The sequence below is a fragment of the Marmota flaviventris genome, chromosome 2, assembly GCF_047511675.1.
Source record: "Marmota flaviventris isolate mMarFla1 chromosome 2, mMarFla1.hap1, whole genome shotgun sequence".
NCBI lineage: Eukaryota > Metazoa > Chordata > Mammalia > Rodentia > Sciuridae > Marmota > Marmota flaviventris.
The window spans coordinates 86,330,001-86,354,482 of record NC_092499.1 but is presented as its reverse complement, the minus strand read 5'-3'; the positions used below and the strand labels follow the sequence as shown (position 1 = coordinate 86,354,482).

Below are 24,482 nucleotides of genomic sequence, written 5' to 3'. Positions count from 1 at the left end.
AAACACAGCTCTCAGGGGGCGATCCCTCGATGCCTCTGCCTTCTAGTGTGTGGCAGGAGGGAGGTAACGCGCAACACGGACTGGAAGATGTTTATAAACGCGTATGGGAAGACGTACAGATGCAAGTTGCAAACTTTCTTTTGCTTTGCACTTTATATCGTTGAGGCAAAGATGGGTTTCAGAAAACTTCTCTGTTAGCTTCGGGATTTGGATTTTTTGTTTTGCTTTTCAATGCTGTGATTGATGGTATAAAGCCAAGCTATCTTTGTGTGTTAGCTTCTTCTAATGTCCAAATAGACTTATTTAAATAAATTAAAAGGTTTATGAAAAGTGCTTCAGGGTAATGGAAACAAAAACACATCCTTACAGCTAGTCCAGAAGTGGTTCTGTCTTTCCTATCAGACTTGAAGGGAATCCTGGGGGGGGGGGGGGGGAAGCATAAAATTAGGTAGAATGTGAATCTGTAAATTTTAATTAATCTAGACTGAGAGCACTAAGTGATAGATTGTTTGTGTTTCAATACATCTTTAATTTCTCCCCGATTTTTAGGATAGAGACTTCAGTGGATTCGAGTTTTTTATCCACCTTTCCAATCCACACCCTATAAAATAAATGATTGCCTCTGATCTGATGTGCCAGGTGAAAATGGGTAGAATTAAAACTGTCAATTCTGCTTCCAACTTGTGTCTTTCGATTGAGTTCAAAAGCTTTTAAAGGTAAAACGTGCTGATCATTCATATGTATTATTTCTTTTTCTACCATCATGGCTTTTAAGGAAAAAGAAAGAAAGAAAAAAAAATATATATATATATACATATATATGTATGTATGTGTGTGTGTATATATATATATATATATATATATCCAAATTCATTTTCCTTGGAAGACTTCAGACTTCTAGATAATTTGATGATGGACCCTGATGCCTGTGAGAACATCTGCCTGGTGGAGTTCTGAGTTTACCCGAGGGTGACAAAGAAGGTGCAGTAAAATCTGTTTTTTCCTCCTGTTTTTTCCTCCTCAAATGGCATAATTTGGAAACAGGATGTGAGTATTTAAGCCTGACACTTTACAAGCATGTCAATACCATTTTGGAGAAGAGATAAGGATAGGCAAAGTTGAGCAGAAAGTAGTCAGTGCCTCTGAAAGTTACCAATGGTAAAAGAAAAAAAAGAAAAAGACATGAAATTCATTGTGGAAAATTGAGTAAAAGAGGTAGTGCACATTTTAGCGTAGGCAAAGATTGCTGAATCCTTTGAGGAAACTGACACGGATTTTCCAGAGATGGGGTGGGGGTGGGGGAATCCTAGGGTGGGCATTTTATGTAAATGAGCAAATTCGAAATGTAGTACAAATCCAGTATAGTAAAACTGACAGTTCTGACAGTATTGACAACATAAATATATGTTTGAACACTGCACTTTCAGACACTTAACCGATGAAGCAATAAAAAATTCGACTACAATATTTCAAATAATCGACATTGATGTTTTGATACATCATTTTTATACTCTGAATCGATCTATCACTTGGGAGCTGGTCAATTTTAAGTGAAAATGGGCTGCAATTGTTTGCACCTTGGCTAATGATGACCTAATAACATTTCTCAATTATTTGCACCCCAACTGTGATTTCTTCCTACACTAGTGGGGGCAATTCTTGGGAAACCGAGCCTAAGATGGTGCCACCCACCTCCCTCCTTTCCATTTTTGTGTCTGTCGGTCAAATTTCAGAATTGGGAATGAGTGTTTGACTAATCACAGAAATCACAGGCCTCATACCTGAAGTAGCCACCTATAGGGTCTGTATTGGGGATATGGCTCTCACTTAATTTTCAAAGTCAAAGCTAAATCTTAGAAAATGCAATCATAACTCTCCCTCAGGCCACATGTCCTTCCCTGTCTTTCAAGGACTAGACGGAAGAGGTTTGTTCAAAGGGGAGGAATGGAGACTTCTCTAAGGCTGAGTGTGCAGGGTGTGTGTGTGTGTGTGTGTGTGTGGAAAGGCGGGATGGGGAGGAGGGAGGAGGAAATTTTAAGAGTGTAGATAAAGCCTGGTGCTCATTCTAAAGCACCTAATCCCGAACTGAATCTCTCCTTTGGTCCCTATTTCCTCTCACCTCACCCACACTGCTGAGTGTTTACAGGTTACTTAAAAACAAAACAACAAACAAACAAAACCCCACGAATAAAAAGTGCAACCGAAAAAGGAGGGAGGATGCTGGCAAATACTGCATCCCTCTCTAGGTTTTCAGGAAGTCTCCTTGGGTCCCCCTTTGCCCTCCCTTTGCCCTGGGGGTTTTTCAGGGAGTTTTCCCACTCTCTACATTTCTTTGCCACCACTTCCCAAATTTGTTGCTGGGAGTGAGGAGTTGCAGGGGATAAAGCTGGTTAAAGGAAGTGGGGGAAATATCCGACAGGTCCAGGACACAGACTCAAGCGTCCATTGTGAAGTATGGATCCGCAGAGGCAGTGGGAGGCCGCTTGCACCCCCACTCTGACTCTGTGGAAGGCCTGCCGGTGCGCTGTTCTCACCCCTGTGAAGCTCCGACCCTTCCTCAGACACGCAGTGAAACTTGGCCTGCTGACCTAAAACTTAACTAGGCTCCGCCAGCCCAGGATTTCACTTTCCTATTTCTTCCTTGCAAACTTCATAAACGTAGTTTTAAGCCCCTCCAAACAACTGCCAAACGACACTCTGGGACTTTAAGGAGTAAGTTTAGTAACAGTAAGGTGTTACTGAAAAGCAAAGAACGTGTGTGATCCACGCTGGGTAGGGAATGGAAGACATGGAAGGGTTCCGTCGCCAGATCACCACCTAGTAATGAGGGTTATCAGCTCCTGGCTAGGTCGTTCCAAGCTGTCTGCACTGGAAACGAGGTTAAGAACTAGAAAAGAGACTGAAGGATGAGAGAAGGTGGGTGGTGATACGAAAGAGCGGAAAAGAAGAGAGAGGGAGAGGAAGAATGAGAGCGCGGGAAGGAGGAAAAGACAGAGAGCGAGAGCAAGTCGCGTTTGGAGCCCCGCCAGATAGCGCTAGAGGGCTATTTATTGAAACCCTTCCCTTTGCGAGATCATGAAGCCGCTAAAATTGGGAGAAATAAGGAATAACACAGGGCAAAAGGAAAGCAAATTAAATGATCCCATTCCATCACATTAAAAAAATTGTAGGGTTATTTATTGTCATTAATCGTGGGGAGAAAAATCTATAGAAAGCCTAAGTAGGAAAAAGCCAACAAACAACAAAATCCTAGCAAACAAACAAACAAACAAAAAATCCCCATTCCTTTGCTGATCCCAGCTAGGAAGAGAGTTAGCAAAGTTAACAGGTAAGGAAGGGAGTGGAATTCTTTCTCCTCTTAACTTTCAAGAGCTGCTGGTTACTCTACTGGGAAGGTCAAAAACAGTTCACAAGGATGAGCCAAGGTTTACCCAGAAGAAGTGTTTTAAAAGTAATAGATGGCTCCAAGGGGTAAGGGTGGGAGGGGAGACAAACACATTATTGGAACCGTCAAATAAAATATATATCAAAAATTCCAACTGTCAGCCAGCAGGTCTGGGGCACAAGACAGCCCCTTAGCCTTTGTCATAGCAATGCTGGACTTAGGGCTATCTCTACAGGACTGGAATCAAACTCCTTGAAGAACATTTTAGAAATACTCTGGAAAGCTTAGAGGAAACAGCTAGACTACAAAAATCCAGTTTTGTTTAGAATCCAAAGAAAAGTGCTGCAGATGGAGAAAGAAGACCTGGGGACAGAGATGGAATTCAGAGAGAGAGAGAGAGAGAGAGAGAGAGAGAGAGAGAGAGAGAGAGAGAGAGAGAGAGAGAGAACACCAAAATGTAGTTTTGAAAAATATTTATTTTTTAGTTGTAGGTGGACACAATACCTTTATTTTATTTTTATGTGGTGCTGAGGATCGAACCCAGTGCCTCATGCATGCTGTGCTAGCGCTCTACCTCTAAGCCACAACCCCAGCCCCCAAAATGTATTTTAACACCCTTTTATTTGTTCAGTGATGCAAGAAAAAAAAAGAGCCTTCTTTCATATATTTTACTTTTAAGTATCGCTTTGGTTTTATCCTAAAATCTCAGGCATTTCACACATCTAGCTTCTTATTTTAACACTACACTTTCCTTTTTTTCTGAAGGAATCTTTTTTAAAAATTGAAGTAATAATTCATATTTTTCTTCCAAACCAGTAAACACAACATCCCTACACACACACACACAAAAACTGAGTTTTTAAAAAATCTGCTTAATACAAAATATTCCAAAGCAAAACATTAACCAAAGTGACAAACAAGATTAAGTTTGGATTTATTTGCTCCTCTAGCAAGGCATCAATTGTTCTAACTGTTGTAAGAAGACAAAAAGGATTTAAACCAACTGATTTTAATACACAGATTAGCACTTCAGACCTCACATTTCTGAGGACTCTGGAGTTATCTGTGCAGAGGATCTATAACTTTCTAGAAAGAAGAGGAGGAGGAAGAAGAAGAAGAAAAAGAACAACAAGGAAAACAAAACTAAATGGCCACACAGCCTCCTTAAGGAGCAAGGGAAGATCCACCTAAAATAAAGTCTGAGTTTATAAAAAGCTTCTTTTAAATAACTATTCTTCTAAAAACTAATGCCCTTTAAGTTAAGGAACTATAGGGGGATTAAATTATTCTTTTCAAATCCTAAATGTTACCTATAATAATATGCAGTGTTGGGTCTAAAAAGAAGGAAAAATAGAAAAGAAGGTTTTCAGAAGTCTTAGGGATGCTTCAGTAAGAAAGGGGTGATTAAAAACAGACTCTTAAATTTGAGAGGCTCCATTCCGCTCCTGTTCACTCCCACTCCTGGGTCCCCTCCCTTTCACTTTTTTTTTTTTTAATGCAATGCCCCCACCCCCCACTCCAGAGCTAAGTAGCTGATTTGGGATTCTGAAGAAATAGGTTTCACCATCCACATTTGTTCTGGGGCACTTGTAAAATGCGATTTGTAGAGGGTCTTTAGCCTTCTGATTGTCTTTGAATTGTTTTTACTGAAACAGATCTTTTGCAGTTAATGAGTCCCCACGCAGCTGGACAGCTCCTCTCGGACACTGAGAACTCTAACCCCAAAATGACCCCAATTTGACACCGCAAGATGAAATTTTACCGCCTGTTAAAACCATTTCCAGCCTGGTCAGAAGGAGCTGACTGTTGACGGAGGTGTGTGCCTCCTCCTGTGACCCCCATCTCTTGCTTGTCTCCTGGGCCAGCCCCACCTACTTTCCCTTTACCCCAAATGGGGTAGAGCAGATGAGCCTCCTGCAGCCTGGGTGGGACTGCCAAAGCTGAGACTGGGGCATCAGCCATGTACCGCCAGGTTAGACATCAGAAAGCAGGGTTACCCCACTGCTGTGAAATGGCTTCTGTTGGGTTGGAAAATTGAGGATGGAGAACTAAATTTCTTAAATTTAAGAATTTAAGAAATTCTTAAATCTTAGATGAGCCTTTTCGGCTCTATTAATAAAATAGCCTCAAGCTGCTGATTATAACAGTCCTCTGAAATCATCAGATTGATTGAGAGACAATACGCTGAAACAACTCCAACTTTACGTCCTAGATAACCCACCACAGAGGACTGCTATTTTAAACTAACAATTTCACAAACAACATGCAACTGGATAAGTGAAATCTTTTTAGTTGCAAGAAATTTGGGATCTCTCTTTATACAGTTGGTGAATTTTAAAACCACACACATGTCCTCCAGTAGTGCTGCACTTTTACTATTCTCACACTTCTTAACTAAGAGTTAAAGATCTTTTTCCTCTGTCAGTATCTTAAAATGTCATATTTCTGTCTCCCTCCTACATCTAACCAGATTATCCCATTGTTTGCTTTAATGTATTCAATAAAATGCTAGCGAAGTTATAGAATATTAGAGAGAAAGAAAGTAAGAAGGAGAATTGAGGTTAAAAATGCCTTCCGCCTCCCAAAAGATGAAAACAGTTTATACTTTCCTTTTTCTGTAAAACCCCAGATTACTACCAGATAATCAAACCATTTTTAGTTTAACAATTGTTTAAAAACAGAAATCATCTGTTAGGCTGAGTGGTTTTACTCAGTTATGTTGCCACGAAGAAATATTTTTTAATGCTAACTCGCTTTAGTGCATCCCTACGGGGGAAAGGGCGGTGATAAAAGAAGCGCAAGGTAACAACACTGAGTGTTAGAAGACTATGCGATCCAGAGGTTCAGCATTAAGTTGATCTTCAGAAAAGATGCGTTTATCAAGAAAATCGAGGAGCTTCTTTTATAAAGAAAAGTAACTGGCTCGCTCTTAACAGGACATTTAAAACAACAATAATCCTATTGCGACAGTAAATACCAACATTGAATTTAAGAACTGGAAGAGAAAAACTGAGTATAAACTTCTAAACCAGCGGCGCTGCACCAGAGAACGATCTGTAGTGAGACCAGAGTAGATCTCTCTCTCTCTCTCTCTCTCTCTCTCTCTCTCTCTCTCTCTCCCCTCTCCCCCCACGCCCCCCCCCCCCCGCCCCCCGGATAAACTGAAATTCGCTTAACTGCCGCTTGGAATAACATTCTGGAAAACAACTCCCCCCCCCCCAAATTTTGAGTCTTCTCTTTTACTCACCTTTTCTTACATGTCGATAAGCAACTCAGCATCAAACGAGGATATTTTTAATCTTGGAGTTCTTCTAGGGGGGAGAGAGAGAGGAGAGGAGAGGAGAGAGAGAGAGAGAGAGAGAGAGAGAGAGAGAGAGAGAAGAGAGAGAGGGGCGGGAGGTGTGGAGGGAGGACACTCCCCTCTCCCCAATTTTCAGGTTTCATAACCTTTCACTCTCTTCCAGGCTTGAAGCCGGGCAAAGTGGCGGAAAACCTGAAGCACCAGGAACCTAAGGCCCGTGCTCTGACGACCAGCCCAAAAACCTCGCGAACCGCAGTCCCTCTCTCCTTGGAGTTGCCCTACCCTCGACTCTGCCAGCCCCTCGGAACTGCCTTTCTTTATACGTGAGGCCCGGTTCCCTCAGACATCATTGTTATGATGGCTCATTTAATCAAACTGTTTAATTGCTCCGGTAATCACTATCATCATCACAGGTGCTCAATCATTCATCATTTTTGGAGGGCTTTATTGACCTCCGGAGCTCATTCCCCAGCCCTATTAAAAGGAGGCCAAATTTCTCCGACTCCACTTGAAGTCTCTGCAGGCTGCAATTTTAGTCTAGTTTGTGTTGCCCAAAAGCTTACAGTGAAGCTGAAAAGATGCAAGGGGGCCAAAAAAGAACCCTCCCACCCGCCTTTCCTTCTTTCTCTAAATACACACACACACACACACACACACACACACACACACACTTACACTTTACTCTTCCTAACCACTCCCATCCACTCCCCCCACCCGCCGCCCCCGCGGGAAAGTCCGGTCAAAGCCGCGCGCGGAGCATACACTACTTTCTAATTTCCAGAATGTGTTCAGAGTTGGGAAGGGAGGCGGCTGTTGAAGAACAGGGTGTTTTCGGTTTTGAGGGCTAAGGACCGTGAATCACGGCGAAGGCGAGCAGTTGGGGAGAGGGCACGCTCCCAGCGGAGGGAGCCCCGGCGAGCTGAGAGGATGCGGGGGCTGCTGGAGTCGCGGTGCGGCGCGCTAGGGTTGACCATAGCTCCGCCCCCAGCTCCAGGCTCCGCGTGATTGACGCACTGCCGCTGAGAAACCGGCCTCGCAGAGGTAATGCCGGGTGCCGCTCTGGCCAACGACTGTAGCAGACACCCGCCAAAACTAGTTTCCACACAAACGGTGAGGGGGAGTTACCTTCCTTCCTCCACAATCTTCCTTGTCTTTTTGGCAAAAGTTCCTTTGGAGCCGGCCCCATCTTCTCTACCCAGCAAAATCACCCGTTGTAATTAACACAACCATTAGCCCTTTATTTTATACCGCGGCCGGGCCGCTGCGCCTCGGAAGATCACAACAAAGCTGAGCAGGGAGCACCAGCCACTACTTACTAGGCAACATCTCTCTTTACACTCTTTTTTCTTTCCTTCTTTCTTTCCCTCCCGTTCTTCCCAGCTCTAAGTAAGATCCACTTTGGAAGCGCACAGCAGTCGCGCGCGCGTGCGCGCGCGCGCACACACACACACACACCCCTACACACCCCCTTAGCTACATCGGACATCAAATGTCCAAACATCTCCTTCCCCACTTCCAACTTCTTGATTCCGCCACGACCCCCAAAGATTCTCCGGAGTGACCCCTTTGCACCGCTTTGAGGGAATGTGCTCTGAGTTAAGCTGGTCTCTTCTTGTCCTGGAAAAAAAAATGAATATTGACAACAAGGGTCCAGGGGTCCCGAATCTGCACCGGGAAGAAAGTATCACTTAAAAAAAAAAAAAAATCTAGCCCGTTGGTAATACCGTCTGCAGAGCCTGCTGCCCTTGGACTTTATCAGGAAGACTTCTGAGCCCTGTAATCGGCGGGCAGAGTAGAAAAGGGACTACGAAGTTAAAAGGAACAAAAGCGAGAGCGCCATGCCAAACGTCCCCGATACGACCCAGTTAGGCAGGAGTCGGGAGTGATGGGGGGAAGAAAAACCAGAAGTTTTTTAAAAATGAAAAGATCTGAGTCTGTACCGTACTTTCCCTGTGGTTTTCTGCAGTTTTCCTCTCTGTGCTCTCCCTGTCCTCTTCTTTCTCTCATTTTCTCTCTCCTTGCCTCTCTCTCTCCCTTTCTCCACATTCTAGCGCGCGCGCGCGAGCGCGTACGCACACAGGCGCGCACTCTCTTCCTCTCTCTCTCTCTCTCTCTCTCTCTCTCTCTCCCTCTCTCCCCCTCTCCCCCTTCCTCCCCCCTCTTTCTCTCCCCCTGTCTCTCCCTCTCTCTCTCAACCCCCCTCTTCTTCCTCCCCCCTCACTCCTCCCCTCCCGTCCCCGCGGTGAAGCAGGCACGCTGATTTGCTCGGGTCCTCTCGGCTCCAGCCTCCCCTCCCCCTTCCCCCACCTCCCCCGTCCCCCCTCCCAGCCAGGGCCGTCCGATCGCACTCGCTGCATATCAGAGGCTCCGCGCAGCGCGCTCCTCCTCGCTCCCGCTCCCCACTCCCGGGATGTGTCTCCGCCGTACGACGGGCTATGGCCACCACGACTTCCGGGTTCCGTCATTTCGTTCTCCCGCCGCCGACCCGCGCCGCCAAACTGAGGCTCTTCTATAAGCCAGGCAGCAGCCAACCTGCCAACACCTACTGACACTCACTCATCTCCCAGAGAGAGAAAGAGAGCGAGAGAGCGAGCGCGAGAGAGCGAGCGCGAGTGAGAGCGAGCGAGCGAGAAAGAGAGAGAGAGGGAGAGACAAAATACCTACCAGAAAAGGGGGGGAGGAAGTCCAATTTTTGCAAACTATTCTTTTTTTTTTTCTTGATTTTTCTCCTTGCCTTCTTTGAACAATACTTTAAAGAGAGAGGATCATATTAGAGATACAGCGGGGGCAAAGCTAAAAGAGGGGGGAGGGGGGAGGAAAAAAATCAAGAAGCAGAAACCCCTCGCGGAGTTTTACTGGAAGAAAAAAAAAAAACGGGTCTGAAAGATTCCTCCTCTTCATCATCATCAACCATCATTCATTCACTACCTTGACATTCCGGGCTTTGATTGACAGCTGGAGTGGCAAAAAGCCATGAAACACGACAGTTCGGTTACATGTGGGCTGCTGACGGGCGGCTCGTAACCTTCAGTTCGGGGGCTTGACAATTTTTTTTTCTTCTTTTTCTTCTTTTTCTTTTCTTTCTTTTTTCTTTTTTTTTCCAACTGAGAGGAAGAGAAGAGAAAGAGGGGGAAAGGAGGACCGAAGAGGAGGAGGAGGAGGGGTGGGGGGAGGAGGAGGAGGTGGAGGAGGAGGAGGAAGATCAGGAGGAGGAGGAAGAAGAGGAAAAAAGAGAAAAAGAAGAAATATTACAGAAAAAAAAAAAAACTCTTCGTTGTTTTGCCTGGGCTCCCCCCTCCCCTAAAAATAACATATTGGAGAATTGGGAGAAGTCTCCTTGGTTTGGAAAAAAAAAAAAAAAAAGGAATCTTCAGCCTAGATCACTTTCTTATCCGGACTGGGATATTAAATATACGACACATCCAGGAGTTTATTGGAGCGCAGACTGATGGCGCAAAGGGTAGGTTTAAATCTCCAACACTTACCTAGATATAAATCCTCTCCTAAGAGGGGCCTGCCCCGATGCCTCCTCTCCTTTCAAGCTGCTGCTGCTGCTCGCTGCTTAATGATGGCGGCCAGTATTTTAAAAAATAGCAGCAAAATTATTCATCGGCTTCTTTCCCCCCCGTGCCTCTGCGTGTGTGCGAGTGTGTGTGCGTGCGTGTGTGCGTGTCTAGGCGCGCGTGTTCCAGCGCTGTGCGAGCGGGCGGGCGGCGAGTGCGTGTGAGTGGTGTGTGTGTGTGTGTGTGCGTGCGTGTGCAATTGTTACACGCTTTCGCCTCGCTCCAGCTTTTACCCCAGCAGCGCGATTCCCCTGGTTCTCCTGCTGCCGCTGCTGCGCCGCTGCTGCCGCTGCTCCCGCGGCTCGGGGCGGGCGCGGGCTGCGTAGGAGCCGCCGCCGCCGGGGCCGCCGCTGGGGCCGCGCTGCCGCAGCCGCTGCGCCGCCGCCGCCTAGACTAGCCTGGGCTGCTTGTTTTGTCTCTGAAATTGACAAGGACGCAGGGAATCCGCGGCTAAATAATGTTTCTGGTAACTTTCACGTTATTCCTCCCCACCCTCCGCTCCCTGCCCCCGGGGAGGCACTGGCCCTAGTCTTCCCTCGTCCTTGGCGTTCTCGTCCTGATTATTAGCGTTTTTCTTCTCTTTATTTTGTTTCATTTCGCCTTTTGATTTATTGGATCCTCTGGAGGAGGCGAAGGGGGGTTAGGGGTGGGATCCGGGGCTTCCTCCTCACACTAACTCCACTTCTCCCTCGGTTGGCTCACTACGGTTCTGCTGCCTCCGGCGGGAGCGGGGCCTCCCTGCGCCCCTTCAATCCCCGGCCTCGCCGCCTCCTCTTCCTTCTCTAAATGCTGCTCTTGGCTCATACTTTTTCATTGAGATTTTAAAACATTTCCCCCCACAACTTTCAACTCCGTTGTTTCGACTGGTTTGGTTTCTGTATGTTCAACTTGAGCTCGGTACTTTTCTCCTTTCTGACTTTGTTTTTATTTTTATTCTCTCTCTCTCTCTCTCTCTCTCGCCCTCCCCCCTTTTTCTCCCCCCTCCTCTCTCCCCTCTCCTTGTCTCTCTCATCTCTGTCCCATCCCCACTTTTCTGTACGATTCCTTCTCCCTGCTTCTTTTTCTCTTTCCTCCCTCTGTTCTTTCTCCATCCCCTGCGCCCCCTCCTCCTTGCCGGGTTCTGACAGTACGATGAGCTGCCCCATTACGGCGGGATGGACGGAGTAGGGGTTCCCGCTTCCATGTACGGAGACCCTCACGCGCCGCGGCCGATTCCCCCGGTTCATCACCTGAACCACGGGCCGCCGCTCCACGCCACGCAGCACTACGGCGCGCACGCCCCGCACCCCAATGTCATGCCGGCCAGCATGGGCTCTGCTGTCAACGACGCCTTGAAGCGAGACAAGGACGCGATCTATGGGTAAACCGACCCCCCGGACCCAGCTTACTGTGTGTGAGTGTGAGTGAGAGTGTGTGTTTGTCTTTGTGGGGGGCGGGGGATGGACGGCTAAGTGGAGAGTTATTTCTGCATGGGGGTGCTGCCTGACTTAGGAAAGGACAGTGGAGGAGCCTGCCCTTCTGCCCTTTGAGTCAGAGACCCGGAAGATATAGCTTCCTCCACTCCCACGGCCCGGTCACTCCAAACCCCACAGCCCGGAGTGACTGAGTTCTCAGAACCTTGCTAGGGCCTTCTCCCCAAGGACAAGATTCCTGGCCAAAGGACGCAGGACTAGTTTTTTTCAAGCCCCCTAGCAGAGGCCTTGACAAGGGGAAAGTTTCCTGTAGCTGAGGAGCAACTTGATGTGTTTTTCCCTCCTCTTCTGTTTCATACTTGTGGGTCTGGGAGTCACTAAATGCAGCTTGAGCTGAGATCAGGGCTGCTTCTGTCGGCCAGGAAGTTCTAATCACCCACTTCTTAATTCTTTGTAAATAAAGGGGCAGACCTTAAAGTGCAGCGGGGTGGAAGGGACTGCTGCTTGCATAGAGAGACTCTTGGGGGAAGTAAGGGAGATGGTTGAAAATTATTTTATATTCTGAGAACTCCAGGAGGGGTGGGAATGCAAGGTCCAAATGTGTACAACACGGGCTCTTCCGGCCAAGGGTAGGTGGGGAAGGCGGCGGGATGCCGAGGGGAGGGGACAGTGCGTAAACAGCAACTGAGCCTAAAGCCAGAGGCCGCAAGCATCCCGAAGTGTAGCTAAAGCGCCCAAGGAACACAAAGGGCATACGCGCAAGCACACTTCCAAGTTTTAAAACGCGATTCTTTTATTTTTGTCTGCTGCAATGCTGGGGGAAATGTGGTCTTTGGAAGGAAGCTGTTCGACTTTTAACGTTCTTATTATTTTGGCCCCCACACTCAGGTTTTACTAGAAGTAGAACAAACTAGTTTATAATGCAAGGGGTTAGAAAGATTGGAAGAACATTCTCGAATCTAGGAAATGTCACTCCAGTGTGTATGTAGGTGAAGCCGTCGGCCTTGTTTGGAATGCCCGTTAAAGGTGTGTGTGTGTGTGTGTGTGTATATATATATATATATATATATATATATATATATATATATATATAATTTTAAAGAGTGTTTCTTTCTTGGGAGGTAAAGGTTGGTTAGCAAGAGTTGGTTCGGTGGCCTCTGTAGTGGGGAATGGGTATGGATGAACTCAGGGCTCCAGATTACCCGAGTTTCTTGGATGTTTCAGTACGTTCCAACTGAGGCTGTTTTTATTTGGCGGGCTAAAGTGGCCGGAGACTTCTCTGACCAGATGTGAGAGACTTCTGAGCTGAGGGTAGGGGCCAGGCAGGCTGTTTTTCCTTTCTGTTTCTGGCCCAGGCTCGGCTGACTGAGGAAGGGTTGTAAAGTGTGATGCGTGCCTGTTGTATTAAAGAAGGAATCCAAACCCTCCAAACTTGTTGATTACAGTTCTTGCTCCTTCCCCTCTGCACCCCGTCTCCGTGTGTATGTCTCTGCGTGGCGCTGCCCGTTAGGCACCCGTTGTTTCCTCTGTTAGCTCTGGTCTTTGAGAAGTGCGAGCTGGCGACCTGCACTCCCCGGGAACCCGGAGTGGCCGGCGGAGACGTCTGCTCCTCCGACTCCTTCAACGAGGACATCGCAGTCTTCGCCAAGCAGGTCCAACCTTCTTGACCCGCTCACCCTCCTGCAGCTCTTAACTCTCCCTCCCCTTTCTTTAGACATTTACTTGAAAGAGGAGGAAAAGGCAGGGACACCCGATCTGTTCCTCTGGCCCAGTCGGCACACTACGCCTCCTCCCCATCTCTGAGCCTGGAGGCGAATTGGAAGCGGAGATAAATATGGGTGTTTGTTTTCCCCCCCAGCCAGGAATACAGGGGCTCGACCCTCGAATTAAAGTTGACCTGTTCCTAATCTGGGGCTTGGCCTTTTCCCCTGCCTGCAGCTACTTGAACAAGAATTGGGGAGAGGGGCTGTTAGGGACCTGGGAGTGCCCGGGAGCCAAGGAAGCTGGGCGCCTCTCTGAGTGGTACGCGCGGGGCGCGGAGGTGAGGGAGTGGAGAGCCAAAGCCTCTTGGACCGCTGGACAAGAGGGAACTGCGGCCCTGAGGTCCCTGCTAGCGCATAGTGGTACCAAGTCTCCCTTAACGGGGCCAGGACCAGAAGGGCCTGATTCTTTTTCAGCCGTTCCCACTAATTTAAGGCACCACTTTGCTTCATGTGTTTTACCCAAGTGCCTCTCCTCTTCTCCGCCACTGCCCTCCACCATCCCACTCTCACACTCCAGTTTAGTCTGTGACAGGGTTTTTCTTTAAAATGGGATGGTAATTCATGCTGAATTTCCCTGCTTCTTATAGGTTCGCGCCGAAAAGCCACTTTTTTCCTCAAATCCAGAGCTGGACAATTTGGTAAGGCTCTCTGTTTCTTTCTTTACCCCAGCCTCGCCCCCCTCCCATGACCAGAAGCACCCAATTTCTGCTGTAGTTCCAGGGAGTCAAGCAGAGACCTCTTTTGGCGCTCTGGGGCTACAGGGAGGAAGGGAATAGCTTAGAGCCCCCGCGAGGGAAATGGCGAGTGAGGGGCGGGACGGACGTCAAGGGGGGAGCAAAGCCCACCGAGGCAGAAACCCGGGACGCGGCGCCGAGAACGAGAGCAGGGGATGCTTCCCAGGTCTCGGCCTCGGGAATAAGCTGAGAGAAGTGAGTTATTTCCTCTGTTTGCTGGGGCAGGCGGCCGAGCCCCGGGCGGCTAACCCGAAGGAAGTAACTGCTGGCGCGGTGGAGGGCGGGCTGGGGGTGGGGGCTGGGGGTGAGGGCCAGGCCAGCGCAGGCCACTTTTAGGTACGATTCTTTTGCTAATTTGCACGATTTCAATATTAAAAGTACTTAAATCCGCTTTCAAAGGCCCTGCATCACCATTCATCTTGAGTATTTCCTTCTTTAGTTAGGACGGATTTCGCTGGGTATGCGGTTCTAAAAGCTTTTTCTGTCTAGAAAAGCGACCTTTTTTTTTTTTTTTTTTTTTTTTTCTTTTTTACTTTGGCCTGAGGTCGAGGGAGGGGACGGTTAAAAAGGACTCCGGCGGAGAACGAAGGCCTGGCCCGAGAGGAAAAAAAAAAAAAAACAGTCCTTACAAATAGCACGGTGAACATTAGGGGAAAGATATTAATATTGAGGCTCAGGTTGAGGCAAACTCGTACCCCGTGGCCAATGAGGCAGAGATGATCAGTAATCACTTGTTTCTTCTATTTCTTGATGTGTGGGATTTGTCTGACCACCTGCCGGTTTCTTTGCCCCAGTCCAATCCCCACCCCCACCCCCAGGACCACAGTGTCACAAAGCCCTAACTCCATACCCTTAAACTTTCCTTTCAGATGATACAAGCAATACAAGTACTAAGGTTTCATCTTTTGGAGTTAGAAAAGGTAAGCAGGAAATAACCTTTCCCGTTTTGATTTAGCCATTTCCCTCTCCTAGTTGACTGGGATGTTTTCAGCAAACCTGCAGTATGAGGTATTGCACACCTGGAGATTTTGAGCATGTTGCTATGTCCTTCCTTCAAACTACTCCTCAACCCAGGGGCTCAGAGGATGAGTGAATTAGGACAGCCTTGCTTTTTAAAGTAGCACACACCCCCTTTCCCCCAGGCATTCAGGATTATTTTGAAATGAAGCTGATCATTTGTTACTGGACATTCAGTCTGCTTGTATCTCTATTAACTCAACTCACCATGGGCCCAGAGTTTGCATTAGGTGCAAGCAGAAAGAATCATCCTCTCTAGGGTATCTTTAGATTGCTCTGCAACTCATTCACTTTCTCCTGGAAACATACAAAACTCTTAGCTTATTGAATAGCAAATGTTACTGCTGTCTCTGGTTCCGGTGTTTTAATGTTTTTTAAGTTATTATCAAATCAGATTTTCCTCTCTGGTCTCCTAGTCGGAACCCAGTTATTTCTAGTCCTATTTCTTCCTTTCCCTCTCTTTATTGTAACTTGTTGCTCAGGGAAGTCTCTAGAGAATAATATCTGGTGCAACAATTGCTCTATTGTTTCCTTGCTGTCAACTATTACACCCCTTAATTAGAGTTAGTTTGGAAGACATCACATTGTTGCTCTTTCCAAATGTAACTGTGCAACCTGATATTTTTCTTTAAAAATGAAACAAACAACAATATGAGCTGAACCCTCCACCATGACTCTCCTTGTAGGTCCATGAACTGTGTGATAACTTCTGCCACCGGTACATTAGCTGTTTAAAGGGGAAAATGCCCATAGACCTCGTCATTGATGAACGAGACGGCAGCTCCAAGTCAGACCACGAAGAACTTTCAGGCTCCTCCACAAATCTTGCTGACCATGTAAGTTTGCAAGCCTTTGGCTTTCTTTTAAGGCCACTGGGCACAACATTTTAAAAAACAAACAAACAAACAAACAAAAATTTGTTTTAACATCTAACTCCCCTGAGATTTCTTTTTAAAAATGATTTGGTCTCTTTTAGGTCTTATTCTCCCTTTCTCACTACCACTGTCATGTCTTTTATTTTTGGAAAGCCAGAAGGGTTAAAAAAAACAAACAAAAAAAAAAAAAAAAAAAAAAAAAAAAAACAGAGAATTGATAGAGTGATTTGTTCTCTTAATGTATAAAGTTTCCCTGAATGGGAAACTTGGGTGTTAGCAAATTCTCTCTTTGATATGGTGACCGCTGTCTTTTCTGGTTTCTCAACTCTGTGTAATCAGTGCAGCAGAGATAGAGGCAAGACAGTTAGCTGGACGGGATGGGGAGGGGGTGTCTGCATGAAAGAATTAGGGACTGAGGGTTTATTTTCTCAGTCTCTCCTAGAGATGACCATTCTGAGAATTATTGGCAATCTTGCACTGCATTAGAAATAAAAGAAGGAGTGAAAGAACACATTACAATTCTTAGGGCTTTTGCTCTATAGAAAGTTATTGTCAAAATATGGACTTATTGCCAAGTGCCTGAAGCATCTTCATAATAAAAGACAGTAACCTTGATGAACCAATTATTAACAATGTATTACAGAAAGCTGAAGGGAATTATGATTGAGTAACTATGGGTTAGTGGTTGAATTTTAACACTTTAACAGTTGGTGAATGAGGATGGAGAGTATAGTAAGGAATGACTATGTATGTCAAGCCAGGAAAGGAGATTTCTTTCTATTCTCTCTGGTTTTAATCCTATTTTGGAACTGATCTAGTGAGTCTGATGCTTTAAAAAAAAAAAAAAAAAAAGCATATGTAGTGATACTGAAAATTTGAAAAAGAAGCAAAGAGAAGAAAGATTGCAGCTGGTCGGAAAAGCAAGAGTGGCGAGGTTAAAGAGTGGGTGTGAACAGCAGTTTATTTATAGGAACTCAAGCCCTGGGGGTTGGGGGGGACAGGGTATCTATACATTTAGCTGAACTCACAAATCTAAATGATACAGGCTGTAAACTGATAACTTTGTGGCTAAAATATAATTTAACACTCTGTGAATTGAACAGGCATTGTCTTGAAGGCAATTTGTGACAACCCCAACGCCCCCAACAATTCCCAAATGTTAAGAGGAATAAATGAGATGCCTTGAGAATAAGCCTTCCATGAGGTTCTCCTCTCCCCTTCCAAAAGTTTTGAAAATATGCAGTTGTAAATATTAACCTTTGTACTATATGGGGACATAGCCTGAGAACAAAAGTGAAAGAGAGAGAGAGAGAGAGAGAGAGAGAGAGAGAGAGAGAGAGAGAGAGAGAGAAAAATAAGCTTCAGTCTGGGATGTTCAGTTCTTAGACAGAATGGATACTATGGTGTTGAAAGCTCCTGTACCTATCTTCACCCTTACCTGTTTCCAACATGATGGCAGAGGGACTCTTTTGTACATTGAATGTGTTAAGTGAAATCGAAAGGGTGCAGCAGCAGCAGCTATGAAAAGTTTATTTGCTTATCTGTGGATGGACAATATGTGTGGTTGTGGACTATGTGGCAAGACACTATCTTAAAAATATTTTTTTTCTTATTTGTTTTCATTGCTTTATGTTTCTAAATTTATATGTATCTATGTTGTGGGGGGGAATAGGAGGTATCTATTTACATGGTTTGTAGAATGAAAGATTGACAGTTCTCTGCAGTTTGTAGCTTTTCTGGTGATATTTTTAGGGGTTCTGAGCACTTGGTTTTCTAGAGCAGTTTCTTGGCAACTGCTTTTCCAGTGGATTTTTGGAGCTAGAGCATGCTGATGTTTACCTAGAAGAGATAAGATAAACTCGGCTGTTTGGAGTATTGGTTGATAGACAAGGCTAATTTGTGGAACTATTGTAATATTTAAATATATACTCATGAAAAAAGAAGTTGTACATAAGAGAAGAATGCTTTAATAATTTAACAATCATCATCTTTGGGTAAAAGAGTCAACAGAATCATTTGTTGCTCCTCTCTGAGGCCCCCAATCAAGTAAATATGACAACTGATTTATTTTGAACCCATGAGGGCTTGCCACCTCATTGGGCGTCATAATTTAAAGCCTTTTATTTCCTAGAGATCTGAACTATAACATTTTTTACTTTAGCCCCCTGCTATTTGTTTTGAAATGAAGCAATAATTTGTTCCACCAGCACACTGAGTGGGAAATGGAGAGGTTTGCCACAGACTTGTGTTAATGCAAGACAAGAGGGAAGACCCTGGAGGTTTTTCACCATTTTTGAAACTTTGGTACCATAGGTATATTGATTGTATTAATTTCCAGACTTTACCCAATAGTCCTACAAAGCAAATCTTCATGCTTTTCAGCTGCTCCTGCAAACTCACCCTCCCTCAACCCCCCAGCCACAAAAAAAATGCACAGAACCACTAACCTGTAAAGTGATATATAGAAGTGGGACATTTTCAGCATGTAAATGTGTCCAATTTGAATCTTCAGGTTTATTTTTTTCATTTGCTTTGATATGCATATTTAATACATTGCCCCAGGCTGGATCTCATTTGGTGAACACTGGTGCAGGGGTGATGATGAGCCACTTCAGAAGGACCCAGACAGCGGGTTGTTTTCTCTGTTTTATCTGTTGCCCACTATTTCTGATCTACTGAGCTTCCTCGTGGTTTTATTTGCACATGAAATGCTGAGAGCATTTCAACTTATTGGCTATGAATAATGACAGCTAAAAAAGAAGCATAGTTTAATTTGTTGTGTGCCAAGGTTTTTCTTGTGGAGGTGACAGTTTGTGACAGCTGCTTGACACCCCCAAAACACATACACCTCTATCCTTATTAAGTGGTATCAAACTACAATGTGTGTGTGTGTGTGTGTGTGTGTGTGTGTGTGTGTGTGTGTGTGTGTTTAAGGAAGAAGTGGGCAAGGAGAGAGAGTAAAAGAGAGAAAAAGATTAAGTATGTAATTCAGTGTAGAGGAAAGCAGAGAAAAACGTCAAGGACAAGATACTAAGTATCCCTATAGGTTTCAACTTTCTTATTAAAGAATTCAAAAATATAAATTAATAAAAGTAAATGTATATAAATATCTTCAAAGCAAGTATTGTCAGCAGACTTTTAAGAATGAATTTTATATACTATTACATGGTGAATCATGGCAATGTCACATTCTATAATGTCATATAAATATTCTGATGTAACAGATGCATTAAAGAAGACAACCATAATAGTCTTCCTTCCATTTCTTACATTCAATGAGGATACTAGGTTTGTTCATTTATTATTAACACACATGATGTGCATAATGATAAGTCTGAAATTAAATAGATAATAAAATGTGCAACGGTGGTACTGTTTTGTTGTGTTTAGCATATTCTTAATGAATGATTATATTTTTAATGTTATGTTATACTTTTTTATGCTCACTGTAACATAAAGATAATAGTTACAGGTAGGAAACAACTATTGCACTATTCCTTGGAATACTGAGGGAAAAAAATATATGATAGTCCAAGGAAACAAAACTCTTGTTTTCCAGCTGCAGTTCATGTTAAGTTTCCCAGACATTCAGATTAATCATGTTTAAAATAAACATGCCAAGAAAGCTATTTTTCCAAAAAAGCTTCAACTTGAAAACTATTGTGAAGTAATCATGCTGTTCCTAGTCTGTAGTATTTCCAAAAAATAGGTAATATTCACATTCTGTTTTACATAATTTCAGACCACATCTCTAAAGCAGACTAATGGAATATTATATTCATACTTACATTTAAAGATATTACATATATTTAGATCAAGTTTAGACAAATGAAGTAGACTTGTTGGAAATATATTTTGAGTTAAGTTTTGTTTTCATGAAGTGCATATAGTGATACAATTACATTCCTATTCATAGTTAATGGTCATAAAGAGCTACATTTTATTTTCTTTGAAAGAAGTAAGCAGAGAGGGAAGAAATATAATTATCTCTATTAATAATTAATGGCAGGTGCTTTAAAACTGCTCTGATAACATCACTAATTAAAAAATTTTACTTTGATTTCTGTGCTATAATTTAAATGAAGACATGCTGGTGTTTTCTTTTGCATCTCTGCATATGTCAAATTTATTTATGTCTATACAGTTTTTTTTTTAAATGGGTTAGGTCAGAGGGGAGAATCACCAGAATCTTGTTCCTGACAGAATACAAGCAAGTCCCTATAGATAAATTCTATTACCTGAAAAATTAGAAGTGAGTGACAGTGGGGAGAGGGTTAGGTTTAAGTGGTTGGCCCTTAGAAGATCAAAAGGAAATACCAAGATTTTTTAATAATATTAATACTATGAATGGCGTATTTTTATCTTTTAGTTTCTTGTGTTGTATTGTAAGATTAGACATTGTGGAGTGTTATCCAAAGCCTCTGGGGACAGGTTCCCATGAAGTTTGACCTCTGAGCTCTGTCCACCAACTCAAGGAGAAATACCGGGGAAAAGAGCTTTCTGTTATTGTCATTGCTGCATAGTTTCTGGTTGTTGATAGCTTTCTTCTTAATTTCTCATCAAGAGTCATGGTACTATTTAAATCAACTAGTTAGAGTATGTTTTCAATGTAATTGTGATGAAATAATATTAAAAATAGGTACACTTGACAACCACATGGACATTTACTATCAAATTAAAAAATTGGTATAATTTGAACTGATTTTCTTGTTTATATTCATACTAAATGTTCTGCAGAATTTACCACCACAGATCAAAATTATTAGAGACATTTTATAATGTGGCATTTTACCAACAATGCAAGACATTTCTGTCTTCTCTAACAGTTGCTTCATTAAATGGAGAAATCATTTGCAAAAGGTACTGGCCACTTTTGTGAGGGTTGCTCACTTATTAATTCCCAGAGCTTGATAAAGAGGTGGAAGTAGAGATGAGGAAGTACACCAGCTCTATTTACATTTTTATAGAGTGAGTCCAGGTTCTTCTGAAAGCACACATAGGTCTCCTGAGTTCTTATGTCAACTTTAAAATAACAAAGTTGAAATTTCAACATTTATTCAAACCATATAATTAATAATCTTTAAAAAACTTTATAACCTTGATACTTCAGGATAGGATTTTTCATCTTATTAAAAAATAATTTCTCCAAACTTTTAATGAGGAGTTAAAACATCATAAAGTTAAAAGAAAGAAGTAACTTAGTGTTCGTAATGTATGATGATACAAGCATATCTTTCCTTTGTTGTTTAAATATATCAAGTTAAATTAGTTTTGCATGCTTCATTTACTGATTAAAATATCTTTCTATATGTTTATTATTACTCTCTCCCTATGAGCACATAGACTGAATTACATTACTGTTTTCCAAGGTCATATATAATTTTCACTTGATAGTATTTTGTTGAGTGGATTCTAGAAAATCGAATGGCTGTTTTAAAAGTATTTTTAATGATAGAAATAAGAAGTAGAAGTGGATGACTTTAAGGGTTAGCTTGTATAACTTCTAAATTTTAAAGAACTAAAGGACACAAGTCTAACAGAAATGCAGTGGGTCATTTGAGGCAGGTCACATGACCTGAGACGGGTAGCACCCTGCATCTTAATTCCAACCTGCTGTCTTCTCTCCTATGCCACATCTACTGAATGACCTTTTCATTTGGGGTCTAAAATGAGCTTCAGACAGAACTTAATACTACTTTTGTCTCCTTGAGGCCTAATAAAGTTCATTTCTTCACTTAGTTTTGTGTTTATTGAGAAAAACTTACACATTTTTTTCCTCAGTGACCCCCATGGAAGAACCCTGTGCCACGTGGAATAACTGAAAGAGGGAAATAGGAACAATTTTCCAGGACTTTAATTATTATCCTATAGGTAGGCCCCTCATACAAATGCCATCCTGATTTAAAATGCTGCAATTTCACCATATCTGCAGCCTCAACAAAAGAGGTGCATGTGTGATTTGCTTCCTATGCCCAGAGACTCTTCTCTTCTCAGTGCTCTTTCCTAGATTTAGCAAAATTCAATGATGGTGCTAAATCAATTTTTTTTTTTTAACTTTCAAGGGAGAAAACACTAGCAGAATTGTGTTTTCTAGGGAAAGCTGTGTGTAAATGAGAAACCAAGGAGAGCAGCAGAGCGCTCTCCTGTGGCCCTGCTACTACAAGCTCTGCCCATATTGTCTCCTGCTTTTATATTAATTACAACTTGCATTATCAGCTGTGAGTCTGTAGCCCAGCAAATAGAAAATACTGCCCCTGGAGACTGAGCTTCTTGTATCTATTTTCCATCTCCTTCTATTGTACTCCACTCAGTATTCACTGCTTTTCTCCTAGTAACTCTGCTCTTTAACACAATTACCTAAGAGCAAGAAGAGTACCATATTTGACTCCCAATTATTAAGGCCACTGGGAATAGAAACATGCTCCATCCTTGCCCTGGGATGTTTTCATGATACTTTTGGCAGGAGAACAGGACATATATTGTGGAATGAAATACCTGAATACTCACCCACACTGAACACAGAGAGCATTTCTCTTTATTTTTCTACACATGTCATGTGTTTTTATGTGCTTTTGTATACATACCCCCTTTGATTTCACGATTCACTCAAATTCTGCATATAGTTTGGCAGAAAGCCAAGCAGTTATTCTTGAAGAATGTAAACTTGGAAACTATATGGGATGGGGGCGAGAAGAAAGGAGTTGTGATACAAACAAATATTTCAATCTAAGAAAGAAATCTCAGCATATGGGTAATATACTGTGCTGTCCATGTAGGTTACAATTTTTTTATGACCACGGAGGAACAACTGTGTCTTTATATATGAGGAAATTTCCATGTATAGCTGAATACAGATAACTTGAGATAACTCCTCAGCCTCGGCATCCCACAGGCCTCTATCTGTTCTTCTTGCTTTCAGGTTAGATAACTCTCCTATGATTCTCCTTAGTTTGTGTCAGTCCCTCAATGTAGAACTTAATACTTGAGATACTCTTGGAAATAGACTTTTTTTAAAAGAGAATTTTTGAGGAGCAAGAAAAAGAGAGAAGAGGTAGGAGCAGGCTTGATAATAAGTTTAGCAATGTTTGAGGACTTGGCTGAAAACCATAGACCCAACTTATTTAAGGAATCGTTTGCTCTTAATGTAACATTGGTCCATGTGGCTTATCTTTCACCCCTTTCCTTTAGAAAACACCTCCTACATAAAACCATCAAAGGAAATATAACTGAATTGTAAATGAATGAGGCCTAACTATAAAACTTAGCACAAGTTTGACTGATGAGAACAAACCAGTGTTCCCAGTTGCAGGAAGTCCTTCTGCACAAATCCTTCCAATAGATGCAGTGCCTAAACAGAAAGACCTGCTCCAGCTTCATTTGAATGATTATATAATAGCTATTGGATGACATTTGCCTTAAAACATAGTTGAGGTGTTAGTGCCTAATTATTGTAATTTTCATGAGGGGTAAGGAGCTTTTATAGCAGCGGCTTAATAAAAAGCCTGCAGTGCATAAAATTAACATCACTTGCTGTGTACACTGAAAAGTTTAGTTTAGGTGAATGTATTGTAGTCATTGCATTTTCTAAAAGAAGACTCTTGCCTGTGCTGGTGCAGGAATAAACCCATGCCACGCCATTCTTTCTCTCTTCTTTTTCATGTCATTTTTCTAGCACTTTATCTGATCATATCCAGCAAACAGCTGACACAAAGAGGCTGCAAAACTAGGAAAGCCCCTGCACTCTGTCTGCCTTTAACTTGACACTACTGGAGTGGTTTCTAGCTTAGATAAAAAGAGAGCTCACAGGAGTGACTTTGTCTTCATACAGGCAACAGAGAACTTGGTTTTTATTTTATCCCACTCAATTTCATTTCCTAATCTACTTTCTCTAACATATCTTTATTTTAGAGGTCTATACCTGGGCCATATTTATAGTCATGAAATTTCTGCTCAGGGTTTTTCACTGTGAATCAATTGCTTGCCTGATGGCAGTGCCAGTAGCATTATTTGATATGGATGTTATTAATCCATCGATCTCTGGGTTATTTCATCATCTATCAAAAATGCCAAATGTTAATTTATAATCAGTTTGTAGCAGATCTATAGGGGGAAACTTTCTCTTGTTGTTCCAGATAAAAATGTTTTCTTATTTTGTCTCCCTTTTGTTTCTGGTTTCATCTTGGTAACATTTTATGTGCTATATGTACATTATGGAGTTGCTGTTGATAAAAATGACAAACGGATTCTTTTCTTGATAAACTATACATAATGGCAACATGGCAAGATTATTTTCAGATAGTCAAGAGGTTTCCAAGTTGCCTATTTGCTTATAGGTTTGTCTGAGTCCTTATTTATCAATCCTAGTAAAAAGTAGTGGTACATTTTGAGAAACTGATATTAAAAAAAAAAAACCGTTCCCCATTATGCTCCAC

The 24,482-nt window shown here is 43.1% G+C and overlaps 1 protein-coding gene across 8 annotated transcripts in view; it reads left to right on the top strand.

The window, feature by feature from the left end:
- Positions 1-9,886: 9,886 nt before the first annotated feature.
- Positions 9,887-24,482, top strand: part of Meis2 (Meis homeobox 2) — a 204,430-nt gene continuing 189,834 nt past the window's right edge. For 4 of the 8 annotated variants that reach the window (XM_071608073.1, XM_071608071.1, XM_071608077.1 and 1 more), the window contains exons 1-6: positions 9,887-10,146; positions 11,377-11,609; positions 13,172-13,313; positions 14,012-14,062; positions 15,028-15,078; positions 15,862-16,011. In XM_071608073.1, coding sequence (XP_071464174.1) covers positions 10,135-10,146; positions 11,377-11,609; positions 13,172-13,313; positions 14,012-14,062; positions 15,028-15,078; positions 15,862-16,011 — 639 coding nt within the window. In that variant the 5' untranslated portion in view covers positions 9,887-10,134. Of the gene's footprint in view, positions 10,147-10,580; positions 10,716-11,376; positions 11,610-13,171; positions 13,314-14,011; positions 14,063-15,027; positions 15,079-15,861; positions 16,012-24,482 lie in introns of those variants that run through there. The other 4 variants (XM_071608074.1, XM_071608072.1, XM_071608078.1 and 1 more) reach the window with 1 other exon arrangement.